General features: G+C 43.7%; 1 protein-coding gene across 1 annotated transcript in view; it reads right to left on the bottom strand.

The window, feature by feature from the left end:
• Nucleotides 1–22,486, bottom strand: part of THSD7A (thrombospondin type 1 domain containing 7A) — a gene marked incomplete at its 5' end in the record, with an annotated part of 209,493 nt that overhangs the window by 99,861 nt on the left and 87,146 nt on the right. The window contains 3 exon segments of the mRNA XM_073629537.1: nt 713–845; nt 11,593–11,714; nt 12,073–12,304. Coding sequence (XP_073485638.1) covers nt 713–845; nt 11,593–11,714; nt 12,073–12,304 — 487 coding nt within the window.

Raw genomic sequence — 22,486 nt, 5'->3', positions numbered from 1 at the left:
ACTGAACAGGGGGCAGTGGCAACTGATCTCCATGTTTGTAAGACTCACAAATTGGGCTTAGGTCTGGGGAGGAGCTGAAACATTGAAAATCAAGGAGTAAAAAAGGGATTTTCTTTACAATTCAATACTGCTTCATTGGAGAGATTAATACTAGTATTTAGACATGAATGTATGGACTTGTATTTAATTTTTAATGATCTTGAGAATTCTTTTTTGAAGGGATGGTGGAAACAAAGGCATCTCCTAATAGCCAATCACAAAGGAGCAGAAGCAGTGCATAGCATCCAGCCTCTTCTAGTTTCTCTCCACCTGCAGAATAGAGATTTTGGCATTCCAGGCACATTTGAACATCTTAAAACACAAATATATTTTTGTTTTCTTTCATTCCCTCTAATAAATCTCTTCCCCCACTTTTTTTTTGGCCATCCAAAGACTTTTTATATTATTTATTTCTTTTAATGCCACAAGCTGTTCCAGTTCCTTTAATTTCTAATATCCTCCTGGGAGCCCAAATCAATTTAATACAGCAAATAAAATATTTACTCAGCAGAGGAAAATTTAATAAAGGAAATCAATTTTCCCTCCTCAGTCCCTGGCACCGCGGCGCTGACAGAGTGGTGACAAGTTGCAGCATGTGGTAACAGAATCATATTTAATGATCGGGAGGTGGGACGGCTTGGCAGGAGAGGCTCCGTCTTGGCGCTCATCTCACCTGTATGTGTGACAGGCAGCGGGGGGATCACACTCATTTTCTTCATATAAAGTGTCAGGGCAGTCTCGCCCGCCGTAGGACGGGTACTGGATAATGACCCGGTGCCGCGTCTCCTTCTTGACAGTGACAGCGCCTAAAATGAGAAAACGCAGGAGGCTTATTTCACATCATAAACACATTCTGACCAGGATTCAAATAGAGAACGGCAAAGCAATAAAGTACCTAAAGGCAATTTTTTTTTTTCTGTTCTGGATAGAGAAGAGAGGGGTTAGACCCCCTATTAGGTTTTTATTGCTGTCTGTGTCCTCATTAGGGAGATTCACCCTCTCTATTTGTCCTGTTTACTGTTATCACTGATAGTGAAAGAAAATCCCCAATTTTGGGTTGTCACTAAAACAGGAATAGAGGGGAAAAAATTCCACTGGGGACACCAGACATGTGCGGAAAAAAAAAAAAAGTGTTTCGTTTAGTTTTGTTTCAATTCGTTATTTAAATAATTTTGTTTAGTTGAATTTGTTTTCAGAATTCGTTTCATTCTGTTTATTCGTTTTCGAATACAATTTGAATTTTTCAAATTCGGTTGAAATGAATTAGGATTCGACCGAATTCGGAAAAAATTGGATTGGCATTCAAATTTGAATTTATTCTCTTTGAAATTTGAATTTCGAAAGATGGTTGTATTCTGTTATTTTCTGTTTTATTCTTTTCTGTTATACTCTGTTCTATTCTATTATTTTCTTTTCTATTCTACTCTATTCTTTTCTGTTCTATTCTATTCTTTTCTATTCTTTTCTGTTCTATGCTTTTCTGTTCTTTTCTATTATTTTCCGTTCTATTCTATTCTAGTCTTTTGTTTTTTTTCTATTCTATTCTTTTCTGTTCAATTCAGTTCTGTTCTATTCTTTTCTGTTCTATTCTATTCTTTTCTGTTCTTTTCTTTTCTAATCTATTCTTTTCTGTTCTATGCTTTTCTGTTCTATTCTATTATTTTCTGTTCTATTCTTTTCTAGTCTTTTGTTTTTTTTCTATTGTATGCTTTTCTGTTCAATTCAGTTCTGTTCTATTCTTTTCTATTCTATTCTGTTCAATTCTGTTCTATTCTATTCTAGTATTTTTCTGCTCTTTTCTATTTTCTGTTCTACTCTTTTCTGTTCTATTCTTTTACGTTCTATTTTATTCTTTTACATTCTATTCATTTTTTATTCTACTCTATTCTGTTCTATTCTATTATTTTATTTTATTTTCTATTTTATTATTTTTTAATGTATTTCTTTATTTTCTATTCTATTTTATTTGATTTCATTTTTGAATTCAATTCAAATTTCAGCCGAATTTAGTTTGGTAAATTTCAGATTTGTTTAAATTAGTTACTATTGTAATGAAAAAATTTGGATACGTCAGAATTTTCGAATAATGAAAAATTTGGTCACGTATGCAAACAGAATATGTGTACCATCTGTGAATTGATAATATTTTATATATGAATAATATATGAAAATCTGAAAGGGTAGTAAATACTTCTCAAACATACAAAGAATGTAGTATACAGTTGAAGAATGTATTTTATTAATGAATATAAGCTCATTCTAGTGTTCTGTTTTGATGGAATGTTGTATGCCATTTTTCTGTTCATTTAATAAAAATGTATGAAACAAAAAAAAAAAAAAAAGAAAAAAAAAGAAAAATTTGGCCGAATTTAAATTCAGAATAAAACGAACTGCACATGTCTAGGGGACGTTAGTTCTGGTGACTAGCGATGAGCTGAACTGCCCAGGATTTGGTTCAGCAAACTTCAGACCTGATCTCCATTGAATTTAATGGGAGCTCGATCTGTCAAATTTCATTTGCTCATTTTCTGGGCTAATAGGCAAGAGGGTGTAAAAAAATAGCATGAAGGGAAGTTTTATTTGCCAGTAATTTAAATTGTGTCATTTTTTCCTTTGTAATTATTACTTTTGATGTAGAACATCCTACAACAAGAATAAAAAAAAAATATGTACAGCCTCCTCCCCCCCCCCCCCCTCCTCCAAATGCAAAGAAAAAAGTGATGCTAATTAAATTGCTGACAATGAAGTTTTATTTGCCAGCAATTTAAATTGTTTCATTTTTTCTTTGTAATTGTTACTTATGCTGTAACACATCCTACAACAAAAATAAATAAAAATTGCATACAGCCTAACACCCCCCAAATGACCCTTCGAGTCAGTCAGAAAACAAATAATTAAAAAAAAATGCATGAAGCCCACCTAAAAAATCCATATCAGACCCTTAATCTGAGCATGCACTCCCCACCTCCTGAACCATACCAGTGCACATGCCCTCAACATAAAGGGGGGTGCCTTGCCAGGGGGGAAACTCTCCAGGCAAGACAACTTCTCTCCAAGTTGATGAGGACAGGGGCCTCTTCCCCACAACCCTGGCTGGTGGGGAGCTTATCAGAATTCAAAAATACCTTAAATAATAACCGGCCTCCCAGAGAGCCCTCCCCTCCCCCCCAGTCAATAAGTATGGGGTACCTATATGTCTTTGACATTCCTGACAAGCCACTTTACACCGCCGGTCGGTAGCAAGACTCGCCGCCAGGATTGTAATGGGAATCTCCCTGCTGGACGTCCCTCAAAGGCCCCTTTCACACTGGGGCGGTTTGCAGGCGCTATTGCGCTAATAATAGTGCCTGCAAACCGACCCGAAAGTGTCGCTGCTTTGATTCCAGTGGGCTTTCACACTGGAGCGGTGCGCTAGCAGGACCTTCGGAGCGGTGAAGGAGCGTGTATACACCGCTCCTTCACCGCTGCTGCCCATTGAAATCAATGGGACAGCGCGGCTATACTCCAGGCAAAGCGCCTCTGCAGAGGCGCTTTGCGGTGGTTTTTAACCCTTTCTCGGCTGCTAGCGGGGGGGTAAAACCCCCCCGCTAGCGGCCGAATACCGATGGTAAAGCACCGCTTACAATAGCAGCGCTTTACCACCGAGGCTGTCCCCGCCCCAGTGTGAAAGGGCCCTAATACTGATGAGTTTGTTTATCTCGCAATTCCTGTAAGCGTTTTTACCCTTCTTTGCCACATTCAAGTTTTCTATTACTGCACTTAGAAGCACCTTCTTTTTTGTTCTATCGTTCCACTAGGGCTTGCTTCTCTCCAATGAAGTGCATTGCAAGACATTTTTTCTTGTCTACCTCCTGCTCATTTAGACTGTATACTTCTTGGCCTGGAGCGCCCCATCTACAGTGCCTTGAGAAAGTATTCATAACCCTTGAAATGTTCCACATTTTGTTATATTACAACCAAAAACGTAAATGTATTTTATTGGGTTTTTATGTGATAGACCAACACAAAGTGGCACATAATTGTGAAGTGGAAGAAAAATTATAAATCGTTTTCAATTTTTTTTACAAATAAATATGTGAAAAGTGTGGCGTGCATTTGTATGGCGCCCCCCTGAGTCAATACTTTGTAGAACCTCCTTTCACTGCAATTACAGCTGCAAGTCTTTTTTGGGGATGTCTCTACCAGCTTTGCCCATCTAGAGAGGGACATTTGTGCCCATTCTTCTTTACAAAATAGCTCAAGCTCTGTCAGATTGGATGGAGAGCGTCTGTGAACAGCAATTTTCAAGTCTTGCCACAGATTATCAATTGGATTTAGGTCTGGACTGTGACTGGGCCATTCTAACACATGAATATGCTTTGATCTAAACCATTCCATTGTAGCTCTGGCTGTATGTTTAGGGTCGTTGTTCTGCTGGAAGGTGAACCTCCGCCCCAGTCTCAAGTCGTTTTCTTCTAAGATTGCTCTGTATTTGGCTCCATCCATCTTCCCATCAACTCTGAGCAGCTTCTCTGTCCCTGCTGAAGAAAAGCATCCCCACAACATGATGATGCCACCACCATGTTTCACAGTGGGGATGGTGTGTTCAGGGTGATGTGCAGTGTTAGTTTTCTGCCACACATAACGTTTTGCTTTTAGGCCAAAAAGTTAAATTTTGGTCTCATCTGACCAGAGCACCTTCTTCCACATGTTTTCTGTGTCCCTCACATTGCTTCTCGAAAACTGCAAATGGGACTTTTTATGGTTTTCTTTCAACAATGTCTTTCTTCTTGTCACTCTTTCATAAAGGTCAGATTTGTGGAGAACACGACTAATAGTTGTCCTGTGGACAGATTCTCCCACCTGAGCTGTGGATCTCTGCAGCTCCTCCAGAGTTACCATGGACCTCTTGGCTCTTCTCTGATGAATGCTCTCCTTGCCCGGCCTGTCAGTTTAGGTGGACGGTCATGTCTTGGTAGGTTTGCAGTTGTGCCATACTCTTTCCATTTTCGGATGATGGATTGAACAGAGCTCTGTGAGATGTTCAAAGCTTGGGATATTATTTGATAAGCTAACCCTGCTTTAAACTCCCCCACAACTTTATCCCTGACCTGTCTGGTGTGTTCCTTGGCCTTCATGATGCTGTTTGTTCACTAAGTTTCTCTAACAAACCTCTGAGGGCTTCACAGAACAGCTTTATTTATACTGAGATTAAATTACACACAGGTGGAATCTATTTATTATTAGGTGATTTCTGAAGGCAATTGGTTCCGCTAGATTTTAGTTAGGGGTATCAGAGTAAAGGGGGCTGAATACAAATGCACGCCACACTTTTCAGATATATTTATGTGTAAAACATTTTGAAAACCATTTATAATTTTCCTCCCATGTCACAATTATGTGCCACTTTGTGTTGGTCTATCACATAAAATCCCAATAAAATACATTTACATTTTTGGTTGCAACATGACAAAATGTGGAAAATTTCAAGGGGTATGAATAATTTTTCAAGGCACTGTATTACCACAATGCACACTGATAAGCTCACAGTGTGCAGTGAAACAAAAATTGAGTCCAGGAGAAGAGCTTGTACAACTGTGCAAGACTGGAGGCCGGAGGTCAGATTTAAGGATTCTAGCAGTGATGATATGTGTCCTTAGGAGATATAAACACCCCCCCCCCCCCCCCTTTAATTATTCATTCTGCCTATAGTGATACATTTCAAAGCACACAGCCAATTGCGCGGAATCATTTTATGCCGAATTTTAATAGTTTGTGATACCATATACAAACAGATGACATTAGGTTTGCACAAAGGAATTAGCATGGAGGGTTCAGAAATTAATTAAATCCAGAGCCAAGAGACACAAGATCTCGTATTCCTCTCCCCGAATCCAAGATGAAAGCGAGAAGAGAAATAAAAATTAAACGCGCTCCGAAAAAAAAAATTCATTTAAAATCGCCCGTAGCTTTATTCTACTTTGTAAAGGTTAAGAGATAAACAAAACTGCCGAAGACTTGAAGTGGACTTGGCGACAGATATATTTCTTCATGTTAAAAGCAATGTGTAAGGAGTCTGTTTTTAAAACATTTGTTGGACGATTGTCAGGAGCACTTGGGTAAGCTGAGCGAAATATCACCATCATTTTTTCTAGATAGAATAATACCCGTGTCAACAGCTCTTTCTAGTGGCAAAAATGTGGTACTGTTTCCTCATTGAGGATATTTCAAAAAACAACACCACACTAGGGCCACTAGATGGCGCTGACGATGCAGGCATTAATGTTTTGCTAGGCTTGCACAAACACTTCTGATATTCGTGCAATTTATGTTCTACAAATAGCCCCCTATGGGCTTGCTCATAATATCGGTTGGGAGGGAGCGGTGAAACCCCGCAGTTGAACTTTAGTTTTAACACACCCCCCCCAACCCTTTAGCTGCAAAGGCAGTTGCTTGGGGGTGCACATGCCTCGCTTCACAGCCGTGGCAGGAATTATACCTCCTGTTGCTTTCAAGTGAATTGGCAAGCACCCCACAACCGTGTTCAACTAGAATTTGCTAGTGCATGGCCCAATGGGGATAAAACAGGCAGTGAGCACGTCATTTAATCCTTGCCTACTGCCAAACACCTCTGAAAAGCAATCTGAGCATGAATTGCTTTTCAGGGGTGTGAACAAACCCTTAGTGTAACACTTCCTGGTATATTTTACCTAATCATCCTTGTAACTGATACATTTTGCAGGTGAGCTTGTTCTTTTGAAAAACAACAGACTAACCGGCTGGATCACCAGATAAGAAATCGAGGAAAGAAAGCATAAAAAAGAAAACAAATGCAGCCAACGCATCTAAGAAATGGTAAGCCGCGATATAAGAAATGTTTGCTTTTGGGTTTAATACTGCTTTAAGGCTTGACACACTGGGTATCTATTTACTCAGCGCAACCTCAATCAACAAATTAGTAACAAATTGCATTTGTGTGCCCTAAAATTAACTTTAGTGTATTGCACTTGACAAACTGTTAAAGTAGAACTATGGATAAAACTTTATTTTTTCATTTTGGATAGAATAAGGGAGGGTTATAACCCCTGTAAGGTTTATTTTTTTGCCCTCTATGTCCCTTTGGGGGAGATTTACTTTAATTTCCTGTCCCATATCCAAACAGGAAGTGAGAGGAAATCCCTGCAAATAAGGGAATCTCTTGGGGACCCCCAGAGTCACTATAACTAGTGTCCCCATTGGAAGATTTCCCCTCTATTTCTTTTCTGGGGACAACCCAAAATTTGGGATTTTCTTTCTACTTTTCTATTTTATTTATACATTCACTTTTAATGATAATGGTAAACAGTACAAATAAAGAGAATGAATCTCCCTCAAAGGGGTTGTAAAGGTTCGTGTTTTTTCACCTTAATGCATCCTATCCATTAAGGTGAAAAATCACCTGTCTGTGACCGGCCCCCCAGCCCCCCCCCCCCCCGTTTTACTTACCTGAACCCTCGAACTTGTCCCACGGGGATGCGCCGTCTCTCTGCTAGGGGGTTCTCGGCTGTTGATTGGATAGATTGATAGCAGCGCAGCCATTGGCTCCCGCTGCTATCAATCAAATCCGATGACACGGGCGCCGGGGGGCAGGGCCGGGTCATACATTCGGCCTCTATGGACGCCAAATGCTGGACTCGGGTGCGCACCCGCAAGGTAACCCCCCAGGAGAGCGCTTCTCCCAGGGGGTTATCTGATGTGGGAAGGAGCCGAGAGAGCCGCCGGGGACCCCAGAAGAGGAGGTTCGGGGCCACTCTGTGCAAAACGAGCTGCACAGTGGAGGTAAGTATGATATGTTTGTTATTTAAAAAAAAAAAAAAAAAAAAAGAACCGTTAGTGTCACTTTAAGCTCCATTCACACTTGTGCAACTTGCGATTTTGGACCCCAACGTTGCATGACAAGTAACACCCCATGTTTCCCTATGATAACCATTCATATCTGTGCGACTTCAAGTCACAGCGATTTCCTGCGCTATTTTGATCCGCTTTTCATACGATTTGAGGTCCATAGACCTCAGCGTACTGTAAACCCTCAAGAGTCACATGAAAGTCGCACCTGCATGATGAAGATGCGATTTGGGTCCAACGTGTGTGCGACTTGTGAAAAGTATTCCGGTAATGGAACAAAAAAAAAAAAGGTGTGGCCCCCTCGCTCAATGCATGCCAGGCCCTTAGGGACTGGTATGGATTTTAAGGGGAACCTCATGCCAAAGTTTAAAAAAAAAAACAACAAGGGGTCCCCTCCGAAATTCATACCAGACCCTTATCCGAGCAAGCAGCCCGACAGAAGGGGGGGGGACGAGTAAACACCCCCCGAACCATGCCAGGCCACATGCCCTCAATCAACATGGGGGGGCCCTACTCATTCACCAAAAAGTGAAAAAAGTTAATAAAAACACAACACCTGCCCACCGCCACTGCCAGACCCGAAAAAAGAAAAGAGGAAAAAGAAAAAAAAATTTTGCGTAATCTTTATGTCTAAAATTGGTTAAAAAAAAGCACAAAAATGTCTCCAGCAGTGAAATGGTTAATGGGTGTCGGTGTCTCTTTAGTAAGCCGGTGTACAGAAGGAGGCACACGGGGGCCGTGGCTGTTGTCATTCATGTCAGGCCCGGCATGATACAGCACGGCGGTGACCCAGATCTAATGGTCACATCTTCTGCGAGGAGCCCCTCTGTGTCTTCTTCACGCTTTATCTGGGTCAATAGTGCATGCGGAGATCAGAGACGGCTCGGGGCGGAATCATCCCGAGAATTTCTTAAGATGCCTTCAAGGAGAAGACATGGGATCCTCCTGGTTTTATAATTTTATTAGATGTGCGCACTCTTTGGATTTTTCGGTACTCTTTGATAAATAATAAACGGTGCGCACTTTACCACTGTTATTATTCTGTTTGTTCATAGTGACCATGTTATCGATACTATAAATGTACAACCCACAAATCCTGAAAAAAAAAAATCAACTTCCAATTTAAATAAATTAATAATTTTAAACTGGTGACCCAAAATTGAGTGAAATCCTCCTTTTAAAGTCTGCCTGACCACCTAGACTTAAAGGGTCAGTCCACCCAAAACTGCATTTTTTTTATAGAAATGAAATACAGGCATACCCCACTTTTAAGTACACAATGGGACCAGAGCATGCGTGTAAAATGAAAATGTACTTAAAGTGAAGCAATACCCTTTTTCACTTCTCAATGCATGTACTGCATTGCAATAGTCACTTACAGGCATAACTGATTACCTAGGCAAGCTGGCCAACCCCAAAATCAGAATTGTTGTAGTCATGGGTCCCCTCTCAGTGCTCCCCATGTTTGGTGTATCTATTGCTTATGGTTCGAGAGCCCTGCCATGTCAAGCTGACCAAGATTTCCCATAGACGCCAATGTTAAATGTTAAAAACCGGGAGTAGTGCCATGTCAAGCTGACCAAGATTTCCCATAGACGCCAATGTTAAATGTTAAAAACCGGGAGTAGTGCCATGTCAAGCAGACCAAGTTTTCCCATAGACGCCAATGTGTCCGTACTCTCGAGTGTACGTAAAGTGAGGGTACGTAAAGCGGGGTATGCCTGTTGTTAGATCTTCAGGCTTTTATTACTGTCAGTGCCCTGATTGGACAGATGTCCTCCCACAACCAGTGTGATCACCTGCACGGGAAGTGATAGAAATCTCCCCAGTGAGGACACAGGCAACAATAACACTACAGAAGTTCTAACCCTTGCACATTCTAAAAATAAAAAAGTAAAAATCCCCAAAATATGAGGATTATTGGATTAAGGGCCCTTACAGACTTGCTGTGCTGCGCAGTGCCCTCCGAAGAGCTAACAGTTTTCGGATTGCTTTTCAGAGGGCATTTGACAGGTGGTGAGGAGGTTTTATATCGCCTCCTTACTGCCTGGTTTAAAAGTGGATGCAAACATGAGACATGAAATATTAACAAAAGCATATCCCTCAATAATAGTGGTCCCCAACCTCACAACTCGAGGGACTGGAGAGGTTGGGAGTGGTTGTGCATCCTATGACCCTCGGGGGGGGGGGGGCTGGGGCTGTTGTGCAGCCTCTCACCTCGGGGGGGGGGGTTTAACCTTACTAGAGGATAATTCCATGTAAATTCACTGAAAGCCTCATGGAATGCGCAGGAGCAACTGTCCAGCTGTGCCGGACTAGGCGGCAACTGAGCGCTGTCAAGCACACTAGGTGGGGCAGTCAGGCACCATTCGGCGGCTGCTGGCAGAAAGTGACGCTGGGAGAAGGGGAGCGGGCACTCTCTAGTGGTGTGAGGGCGTCAGTGCAAGTTGCGCTAGCTCGCTCAACTGCCACCCACCCTCCCCTCTTGTCTGCCCAGCCCCCAGCAGGCCACGGACAAGCACTGGTCTGCAACCTGGGGGTTGGGGACCTTTGCTCTATAGTGTGTAATAATGGCATAGCTATTTGTCAAATGCATATTTTCAGGAAAAAATAGGTTACATTTATTTTACTGCAAACACAATACCAGCTGATTGGAGAAAAACGTAGTACCAATATGCCTGGAAACTACAGACCAGTCAGTCTAACATCAATAGTATGTAAACTATTGGAAGTAATGATAAGGGACCATATCCAAGAATTTTTTGATGAAAACAGTATGATTAGTAGCAATCAGCATGGATTCATAAAGGATCATTATTGCCAGACCAATCTGATAACATTCTACGAAGAAGTGAGCTGCCCCATCTAGATAAGGGAAGGCCTGTGTACATGGTGTATCTGGATTTTGAAAAAGCATTCGACACAGTTCACCATAAACCAGTGGTGGCCCATCCATGCAGTGCCAAACTGATCCAAGCAAAGCAAGTCGAATATTAGCATGCATAAAAAAGGGGATTAACTCCAGAGATAAAACGACAATTCTGCCACTTTATAAGACTCTTGTGCGGCCACATCTTGAGTATGCCATCAAGTTCTGGTCACTGCGCTTGCCCTATGCTTAGCGTTTGAACTGGGGTTTGTAAGAGGGTATCATATTTATTTTTTAAAATGTTTTTTTTATATTCAACTTTATTGCTTTTACAACCATCTCTCTATGTGATAGCATTGAGCAGGTTGCAGGTCGTCTTTATGGAGACATTAGGGGTCTGTTAGACTCCCAATGTCTCCTCTGCCCTCCACCGCAGCTTATCAAGCATAGGACATTCTTGATTAGCTGCATCCTCGACTACAGTAGCCGAGGAATGACAGCTGTGAACACAGAAGTGATATAACAAACACCACTTCTGGGTTCAGTAGCTGCAGGGGGATCAGGGAATGGATGTTTCCGTGGTGGAAGTTTCCTGCAGTTCTGGGGCTCTCCAGAGGAATGGGAGAATCTGGAACTACCATAGGTGCTACCGGTGGAAATGATAGGGGGGGGGGGGGGTTAAAAAAAGTGATCACTTTAGCTGAAATTCCTTGCAGGCTCTGAATATCAATAGAATGCTTTTGATTTTTGATTTTTAAATTTGTTTCTTGCATTATAACATGGTACCATTACCATTTACAGTTATTGGCAAGCTCTCTGACCTTTCTGTTCTTGGCAGGAAGTGGGGCACGGTGTCCAATCACTATAAGGGGTAACAATGCAGTCTTTCCGGCACGGCAGCAAACACGGTCTCATGGTCTCTGGACGAAGGCTCTCAGGGCATCTAGGAAAGAAGGAAAAAGGAAACATTTCATCTCTTCAGGATTATACTTATTTTATTGGACATAAATACTGTTGTTGGGTAGGCTGTTGGTAGAGTTTTGTTATATCAGGGTGAAGCACAGAGATTCAGCTTGAGGGTTTACACTTCCCAAAGCTGTGCATTTGAATGTTTCTGAGAAATGGTGATGTGGTGAAATCAGGTGACCTTAGGCTTTTGGTTATTTGCCCATTACTGAAAGGAATTCAGAGCCCCATTCTCCCCAGGATAGGCAAGTCTATTACTCTTTATTAACCAAGTGCTAGCATTCCCACAGCCTACCAGCTATGGTTGTCAAGGTTTCTGTAGAAATCCTCCTTACTTTTTTGGTCCAACTTGTCCAACGTTGACCCGAACACAAATGACTTTCCTTGTCTGCATTCCAACCGCGCAAGCTGCTTCTCCATTCCAACTGGAAGTGTTAAAAACCGAAACCGTAACGTCCTCTGTACACTGTCCCCAGGGGCCTGTCTGCCAGTGATATACGGTACATGGGTGTTCATTACAGCTGCGGATCTCTTGCAATGCATTACTCTCGGGGCAGGGAACACTTCCTACAACAAGAAAAATCATTGTCAAGAAAAGAACATTTTTTTGTTTTCAGTTTCATGCAATGTATTTCTGGTTAACAATAACCATTGACAGGGCTTTTTTTTTTCTCAAAAAATAGGTACAGGCACTCCTCTCTTCCAAATCACCCCTTGCCTCCGCCCCCCCTACCCATCTCCAAGTTCCGTCCTTTGGTTACCGCCCCTTTTAGAAAAAAACTGTATCATTTGTGGTGTTTAGTAAATTGTATGGAATTTGTTAATGACAAAAAGAAATGCAGTAAAATAGATCCCCTACAACCAGCAACAATAGCCCTCCCTCAAGCAACAATAGATCCCCAGCAACTACAGATCCCCTGAGCAACAATAGACCCCCTGCAACAAAATACCTCCTAGCAACTACAGATCCACCCAAGGAACAATAGACCCCTACCAGCCAGCATTGGCTGCTGGGAGACCTATTGTTGGCCAACCCCTACCAGCAATACCGACGTCATATGGCGTCCTCCCAGGATAAAAGGGGTTCTGCCCGGCTGTCATAATACAATAGGCTGGTCAGGAAGGGGTTAAATAAGAATTCCAGCTATGGCATTTTTTTCATAATTACTTTGATCCAGCTTGGACTAATGTAACCATGTATATACCATATCTTTGGGATCCCTCTAAAAGCTGTAAATCACTGTAGAAGGCACTGCTACACCAATGTCCTCAACTAGATTTGGGGTCCCGTGCTGAGCAGCTGCCCTACTGCATTGTGAACACAGGAGGTCGGCCACTGAGCACAGGTGTCATTCAGAAAATGATTTGTGTTTTCTCAAAGAACTGGATGGGAGGTGGATAGTCGAGGAACCCTGCTGATTTAGCTATGAAATTCCATCCTTAGGGCTCATTCACACTTGCTTCAGTTGCAACAAACATTAACAGCTTCAAAACAAGGCTTCGGACAGGCTTTGTTAAAGCTCTCTGAACGCTAGTCAAAGCCCCTGTCACTAAATAAAATGGTTAGCTTACAGTCCTGTTTACGCCTTCCTTTGGCTTCCCTTCGGTTTTGCATCAAAAATTATACCCCATGTAGCTTTAGTGGTGTTTCAAAGCATCTTCAAAGCCTCCATAGAAGTCTATGGCAAAGCTTGCTTGAAGCCCCACTGCAGCCCCACCAAAGCCTCATCGAAGCCCCACGTAATCTCATCGAAGCCCCACGAAGTCCCACCGAAGCCCCACCAAAGCTCTACCAAAGCCTCATTGAAGCCCCACTGAAGCCTCATTGAAGCCCCACCAAAGCTCCACCAAAGCCTCATTGAAGCCCCACTGAAGCCCCATTGAAGCACCAAGCAAAAGCAAGGTTCAAACAGGACTGTAAGCTAACCATTTTATTTAGGGAGAGGAGCTTTGACTGGTGTTTAGAGAGCTTTACCAAAGCCTGTCCGAAGCCATGTTTTGAAGCAAGTGTAAACTAGCCCTAAGTGTGAGGAAGTCTGCATAAGTGTTAACCCTTCTATTCACGTGGCTGAAGGATGGGATTATGTAACTAGAATAACTTTCACATCCTCCCATCCTTTTCTTGGACCATCAACGTCTGCACCTTCCATGGATGTTGGATGAAGGTGTCTATGATACTTGTGTGAAATAAATACTGAGGTATCTTCCCATCCTTCATTAGAGCTGAAGAAGTGACTTGGAGATAGGGTTGCCACCTCATCCCTTTAAACCCGAACACATATGAATTACACAGGTTCTGAGGCTAATTTAATGCAGATAAGACACCGAGTGAGTTTAATTGCCACCTTAATCAGCCACAGAACCCGTGTAATTAATATGTGTTTGGGTTTAAAGGGATGAAGCAGCAACCCTAATTGGTGAGGCATTCTAAATGTCTTTAACCACTTGCCGCCCGCCCACCGTCAAATGACGGCGGGGCGGTGTGGCTCTTGTTATGGATGGACGTCATATGACAGCCTCCCAGAACGACCGCTCTCTCGCGACCCCGGGGGCATGCAGCGCGGCGATCGTGGCCACGCCGTGTTGCTAGGACACGGCGCAACCGCTATCCGCGGATCTTAAACAATGTGATTGGCTATGTCCAATCACAGCCGGTCACATGTAAACACGGAGATGCCGGTAATCGGCGCTCCTCGCCTCACACTGTCAGAATGTGAGGAGAGGAGAGCCGATCAGCAGCATTTCCTCACAGGGGACAGCTAGGTATGTAATCAGTGCCCTGATTACAATTAGTGCCCACCAGGGCCAGCATTGATTGCCCACCACTGCCAGCAATCAGTGCCAAACAATGCCAACCAGTGGCCACAATTGCCACCAATCTGTGCCCACAAGTGCCAGCAATCAGTGGCCATTAGTGATGCCAGTCAGTGCTGGCTATCAGTGCTGCCCATCAATGCTCATCACTGCTGCCCATCAATGCCACCCATTAATGCCCATCAGTGCCGCCCATCAGTGCCGCCTATCGGTGCCACCTATCCGTGCCCACCAGTGCTGCCTATCTGTGCCCACCAGTGCCACCCATCAGTGCCACATATCAGTGCCACCTATTAGTGCCCATAAGTGCAGCATATTCGTCCCTCCTCATCAGTGCCGCCTCATCAGTGCCCATCAGTGCAGCCTATCAATGCCCATCAGTGCCACCTCATCAGCGCCCGTCAGTGAAGGAGAAAAATTACTTATTTACAAAATTTACTGACAGAAACTAAGAAAAAAAATTTTTTTTTCAAAATTGTTGGTCTTTTTTTTTTCTTTTTAAGGAAAAAATAAAAAACCCAGCAGTGATTAAATACCACCAAAAGAATCTCTATTTGTGTGAAGAAAATGATAACAATTTCACATGGTTACAGTGTAGCATGACCGCGTAATTGTCATTCAAAGTGTGACAGCGCTGAAAGCTGAAAATTGGCCTGGGCAGGAAGGGGGTATAAGTGCCCGGTATTGAAGTGGTTAATATTACAGAACAAGTCCAGATGAATGTGACTGACTACCACTAGTGATACCATGACCTGGATAAATGAGAACCTTCACAGCTGACTTGACATCACTTTTCCTCTTGTGGGTTTGCACCCCCTTCACCTGACATTAGACTGATCATTAATCTTTCAGGGTGAAGAATGAAAAGGAATTTACAGAGGAATTCAGCTGTCAGCCGCTAGATTCTCCCCAGAGCCTACACAGCGCTCCACACTACACACAGGCAGACATCGCTTAGGGCCATGTGACAACGGAGAATTACTGAAATGCAACTGTCACTTTTCTTAAAGTAAATGCAAACCCCAAATCTATATTTCAGTGTGTTTGGCACACTGGCTCACCGTATACAGTTATTTTAAAGCAGAAGTATCCTCACCTCGAATCCAGCGATGCCCCACCCCTGAGCTCCCCGCCCCGGCCGCTGACATCTTTGGGGCGACCGGCTTCTGGGTCTCAATCTTTCATTGGATGGGCTGGGGATGACGTCACTCCCACGCATGCGTGGGAGTTCAGTCATATTTAGCTTTGACAAATTTGTACTGTGCGCTGCTCACTGTACGAGGGCGGACAGGCGGGTACGTTACTTTAATGCAGAATAGACAACGCATATCTCTTCTGTGTTCTGCCTGCCCATTTTTAATTTTGCCCTAAAAATTCCACTCTAAGTAAATCATAATTTGTGAATCTGTTGCAAAGTTTCTTATCTGGAGATCCTACCAGTAATAACACCAAAGCCTCGTACACACGATCGGATTGTTGGCCAACAAATCCGTGGAGTTTTGTAAGAAGGGCGTTGGCCCAAACTTGTCTTGCAAACGCACAGCCACACAATTGTTGGCCAACAAACACGAACGTAGTGACGTACTACGTGGTTTTTCAACTCTTTAGCGCCACCCTTTGGGCTCCTTCTGCTATTTTCGTGTTAGTAGAAGTTTGGTGAGTGTTGATTTGCGCTTTTCATTTTGTGCTTTTCAGTTCGTTTCTGAACGGCCGTTCGTCAACCAGCCATGTTGCGGAATCGGAGGAGATAACGTGTTATTTATTATTGGCCTTGGAGTTATTACTTTGACATTATTTTTTTGGTTGAATAACAATGATCTGATTTGTTATATTTTCTATATTTTTGGATACATAGAATGCACTTTTTGGTTAAGTTCTATTGGCAGATATCATGTCTAATTTTATTTGTTTTCTTTTTTTAATGCACAATAAAAAAAAATTGTATAGAATAATACTTGGCTATGTGTTTTACTTCAAATGACAGTTTGGGAGTCGGCAGTTACATTTAAAAAAATACAATATAAAATTAACAAGGGGCACCGACATAGTTGTATCTTTGATCTTAAAAACTACGGGATAATGATGTTGTGGTAAATTGCCCCCCCCCCCCAAAAAAAAAAATAATAATATTATTCTTGATATCACTAGAAAAAAAAAGCCTTTGAAAATTTGTTTGCAATAACTCCATCAGTATCACCAGCAAAGCAGCTTCATTATTATCCCATTAAAGAAGAAGAGAATTGTGCGCTGCATTTGGAGATTTCATAATTTGCCGCGTCACGAATGTTAATTCTCCATTATGAACGCTAGTTTACAAGACCGACCGCTTCTGCTTCCGAGCATGCGTGTTTGTACTTTGGACTTTTGTCCGACGGACTTTTGTACACACGCTCGGAAAATCCGACAACAGACATTTGTCTGTGGAAAATTTTAAAACCTGCGATTCAACATTTGTCCGCGGAAAATCCGACAACAATTGTCCGATGGAGCATAAACACAGTCGGATTTTCCGCCAACAGCCTGTCATCACACAATTCCCGTCGGAAAGTCAGATCGTGCGTATGCGGCTTTAGGGCTAATTTACAATTGTAGTTGGCGGTGAGGGGGGCAGTAAAAACACAAGATTAACCACTTGACCTCTGGAAGATTTACCCCCACCCCGTTCATGACCAGGCCATTTTTGGTGATACGGCACTGCGTTACTTTAACTGACAATTGCGCGGTCGTGCGACGTTGTACCTAAATAAAGTTTATGTCATTTTTTCCCCACAAATAGAGATTTCTTTTGGAGGTATTTGATCGTCTCTGCGGTTTTTATTTTTTGCGCTATAAACAAAAAAAAAATAACAATTTTGAAAAAAAAATTATATATAATTTATACTTTCTGCTATACAGCATATCCAATAAAACTATTTAAAAAATCGAATTTCTTCATAAATTTAAGCCAATATGTATTCTGCTACATGTTTTTGGTAAAAAAAAATCCCGATAAGGCTGGATTCACACCTGTGGCAGTTTTTGTGCTTTTTGCATTTTGCAGATTTGCACTACAGTCTATTTACCATGGTTTCCTATGGAACACGTTCTGTAGTGCAAATCTGCAAAATGCAAAAAGCACAAAAAATGCCACAGGTGTGAATCCAGCCTAATGCCGCGTACACACGATCGGACTTTCTATCCTACTTGGTCCGGCACACTTTCCGACGGACTTTGTCCGCCAGGTGCGCCGGACTTTAAAACGAACGGACTTGCCCACACACGCCGGGATTTTCCGGCGGGCTAAGTCCGCCCGTCTTTCCGACGGACTTTCGCCGGAGTTCCGGCGGACTTTCAGAATGAACGGACTTGCCCACACACGGACAAGTCCGTTCATTTTGAACGTGACTCAGGTGCGACGGGACTAGAAAAGGATGTCAATCTTGCCGCTTTTATCGGCTAGATTGACACCTTGCGAGCCCCGTCGCGGGGCATACCAGGCCCTTAGGTCTGGTATGGATTATAAAGGGGAACCCCGCTACGCCGAAAAAACGGCGTGGGGTCCCCCTAAAATCCATACCAGACCCCGATCCGAGCACGCAGCCTGGCCGGTCAGGAAAGGGGGTGGGGACGAGCGAGCGCCCCCCCCCTCCTGAACCGTACCAGGCCGCATGCCCTCAACATGGGGGGTGGGTGCTTTGGGGGAGGGGGGCGCCCTGCGCCCCCCCCCCCAAAGCACCTTGTCCCCATGTTGATGAGGACAAGGGCCTCTTCCCAACAACCCTGGCCGTTGGTTGTCGGGGTCTGCGGGCGGGGGCTTATCGGAATCTGGGAGCCCCCTTTAATAAGGGGGCCCCCAGATCCCGGCCCCCCACCCTATGTAAATGAGTATGGGGTACATGGTACCCCTACCCATTTACCTAGGAAAAAAGTGTAAGTAATAAAACACACTACACAGGTTTTTAAAATATTTTATTAAACAGCTCCGGGGGGGGATCTTCCTCCGGCTTCGGGGGTCTTCTTCCGGCTTCGGGGGTCCCTCCGCTTCATCTTCTCCCGGCGTCCGGTTGGTTCTTCTCCGCTCTCCGGCCTCTTCTCCCGGTGTCGCAGGTCTTCGGCCGGCCCCTCCGCTCTCTTCATGTAGCTCTATTGCGAGCGGAGGTCCGGACTTCTGGGCTTCTTGGCTTCTTGGCTTCTTGGCTTCTCTTCTCTTCTCTTCTCTTCCCCCAGATGTTGACACGACGCTCTCTCCGGCTGGACTGGTCTCTGAGGGCTGCGTTGTGACTTATATAGGCGGAGACCCCGCCCCCATATGATGTCACAGTCCCTGGGCATGCTGGGACTGTGACGTTTTAGGGGGCGTGGTCGGGGGGCGTGGTCGACCACGCCCCCTAAAACGTCACAGTCCCAGCATGCCCAGGGACTGTGACATCATATGGGGGCGGGGTCTCCGCCTATATAAGTCACAACGCAGCCCTCAGAGACCAGTCCAGCCGGAGAGAGCGTCGTGTCAACATCTGGGGGAAGAGAAGAGAAGAGAAGCCAAGAAGCCAAGAAGCCCAGAAGTCCGGACCTCCGCTCGCAATAGAGCTACATGAAGAGAGCGGAGGGGCCGGCCGAAGACCTGCGACACCGGGAGAAGAGGCCGGAGAGCGGAGAAGAACCAACCGGACGCCGGGAGAAGATGAAGCGGAGGGACCCCCGAAGCCGGAAGAAGACCCCCGAAGCCGGAGGAAGATCCCCCCCCGGAGCTGTTTAATAAAATATTTTAAAAACCTGTGTAGTGTGTTTTATTACTTACACTTTTTTCCTAGGTAAATGGGTAGGGGTACCATGTACCCCATACTCATTTACATAGGGTGGGGGGCCGGGATCTGGGGGCCCCCTTATTAAAGGGGGCTCCCAGATTCCGATAAGCCCCTGCCCGCAGACCCCGACAACCAACGGCCAGGGTTGTCGGGAAGAGGCCCTTGTCCTCATCAACATGGGGACAAGGTGCTTTGGGGGGGGGGGCGCAGGGCGCCCCCCTCCCCCAAAGCACCCACCCCCCATGTTGAGGGCATGCGGCCTGGTACGGTTCAGGAGGGGGGGGGCGCTCGCTCGTCCCCACCCCCTTTCCTGACCGGCCAGGCTGCGTGCTCGGATCGGGGTCTGGTATGGATTTTAGGGGGACCCCACGCCGTTTTTTCGGCGTAGCGGGGTTCCCCTTTATAATCCATACCAGACCTAAGGGCCTGGTATGCCCCGCGCTCGCCGCAATAGGAAGATTTGTTTTTCCTATTGCAGCGAGCGCGAGATGCAATACCATCCCCTCGTGTCGTATTTGGTCTGTCGGACCAGCCTACACACGAGCGGGCTTTCCGTCGGACCAGCACACACACGAGCGGACTTTCCGCCCGAAACTGAGTCCGACGGAAAGATTTCAAACATGTTTGAAATCTAGGTCCGGCGGGCTTTTGGGAAGAAGTCCGCCGGAAAAGTCCGCCGCCGCCCACACACGGGCGGATTGTCCGGCACACTCTGGTCCGCCGGACCAAGTATGCCGGAAAGTCCGACCGTGTGTACGCGGCATAAGGCTCCATTCACACTAGCGCGTTTTTTGATGCATCTTGCATTTTGCAGAAATGCACGGGAATTTTTTAACATGGGTTCCTATGGAACATGTTCACATCAATGCCTTTTTGTACCTCTGCATTTTTGGAAAGCGTCAGGGACTTTTTTTCATGCAAAATGCAGCGTTTTGCATGTAATAGAATTCAATGGATCAGCATCAAAAACGCAAGTGCAGCGTTTTTACAGCGTTTTTGGCGTTTTTTTGTTGTTTTTTTAAAAATTTTTTTTAGACTGTATACAGTCTAAAAAAAACTGTAAAAAAAACAAAAAAAACGCAAAACACGACAAAAACGCCGCAAAAACGCTACAAAAACGCTGCTCAAAAACGTGGCAAGCATCACAAAAAAAACTCCAAAAAAGCTCAAAAGCAACATGCATAGATGTGAATCGAGCCTAAGGCCCCATTCACACTAGCGCGTTTTTTGATGCATTTTGCATTTTGCAGAAATGCACGGGAATTTTTTAACATGGGTTCCTATGGAACATGTTCACATCAATGCTTTTTTGTATCTCTGCGTTTTTGGAAAGGGTCGGGGACTTTTTTTCATGCAAAAAGCAGCGTTTTGCATGTAATGGATTTCAATGGACAAGCATCAAAAACGCAAGTGCACCGTTTTTGCAGCGTTTTTGGTGCGTTTTTGGTGCGTTTTTGCCGTTTTTTTTTTTTTTTTTATTTTTTTTTTTTGTAATTTTTTTTAAGACTGTAAAAAAAAAGAAAAAAAAAAAAAAAAAAAAAAACGCAAAACGCAAATCGCGGCAAAAACGCCGCAAAAACGCTACAAAAACGCTACAAAAACGCTGCTCAAAAACGTGCCAAGCATGAAAAAAAAACCTCCAAAAACGCTCAAAAGCAACATACATAGGTGTGAATGGAGCCTAAGGCCCCATTCACACTAGCGCGTTTTTTGATGCATTTTGCATTTTGCAGAAATGCACGGGAATTTTTTAACATGGGTTCCTATGGAACATGTTCACATCAATGCTTTTTTGTATCTCAGCGTTTTTGGAAAGGGTCGGGGACTTTTTTGCATGCAAAAAGCAGTGTTTTGCATGTAATGGTTTTCAATGGACAAGCATCAAAAACGCAAGTGCTGCGTTTTTGCAGCGTTTTTGATGCGTTTTTGATGCGTTTTTGGTGCGTTTTTGCCATTTTTTTTTTATTTATTTTTTTATTTTTTTTTTTTTTTTGTAATTTTTTTGTAAGACTGTAAAAAAAAATGAAAAAAAAAAAAAAAAAAAAAAAAAAAACGCAAAACGCAAATCGCGGCAAAAACGCGGCAAAAACGCCGCAAAAACGCGGCAAAAACGCGGCTCAAAAACGCGGCAAGCATGAAAAAAAAACCTCCAAAAACGCTCAAAAGCAACATGCATAGGTGTGAATCGAGCCTTAGGCTGGCCATACACTATACAATTTTCTTGTTCAACTTTCCTTTAGATTTACCAAAACCATATAATATGAGGTCAAATCTAAACCCTTTCAATTTGTATGCAATCAGGCAGGCTCTTGCACTACATAGTTGAAGGTAAATCTAAAGGAATTTGAACAGGAAAATTGTATAGTGTATGGCCAGCCTAAGGCCTGATTCACACCTATGTAGGTGGCAGTTTGCATATTCTGGGTGCATTTTGTGTTTTTCAATACACACTTTTGGTCCATTGAAGTCTACCAAAGACCAGAAAAAAAGTCCCTGGCTTTTTCCATAAAAATGCACAGATGTGAACTACATCCATAGGAAACCATGTTACATGGACTATAGTGTGTTTCTGCAAAACTGAAAATGCACTAAAAAATGCCTAGGTGTGAACCAGGCCTAGTGCCGCGTACACACGGTCGGAAATGCCGCCAGCAAAACTCCGATGAGAGCTTTTGGTCGGAAAATGCAACCGTGTGTATGCTCCATCAGTCTTTTGCTGGCGGAATTCCAGCCAACAAAAGATTGGGAGCATGTTCTCTGTTTTTGGGTCGGGAAAAGTTCCCATCCGAAAATGCGTTTGTCTGTATGCAATTCGTATGCGCAAAAAAACGACGCATGCTCGGAAACAATTGGATGCATGCTCGGAAGCATTGAACTTCATTTTCTCGGCTCGTCGTAGAGTTGTACGTCACCGCGTTCTTGACGGTCGAAAGTTCAGAGAACTTTTGTGTGAGGGTGTGTATGCAAGGCAAGCTTGAGCGGAATTCAGTCGGATAAACCATCCAAGTTTTTTCTGACGGAAATTACGATCGCGTGTACGCGGCATTAGGCTATATTGAATGGTTTGCGCAAAAGTTATAGCGTTCACAATTTATGGGATATATACTGGAATTTTAAAAAAAATGTATTTTATACTAGTAATGGCAGCAAT

The sequence above is a fragment of the Aquarana catesbeiana genome, linkage group LG05 (assembly GCF_042186555.1).
Source record: "Aquarana catesbeiana isolate 2022-GZ linkage group LG05, ASM4218655v1, whole genome shotgun sequence".
NCBI classification, from domain to species: Eukaryota; Metazoa; Chordata; class Amphibia; order Anura; family Ranidae; genus Aquarana; species Aquarana catesbeiana.
The sequence above is the reverse complement of the archived record's forward strand: the minus strand, read 5'-3'. Positions and strand labels throughout refer to the sequence as shown.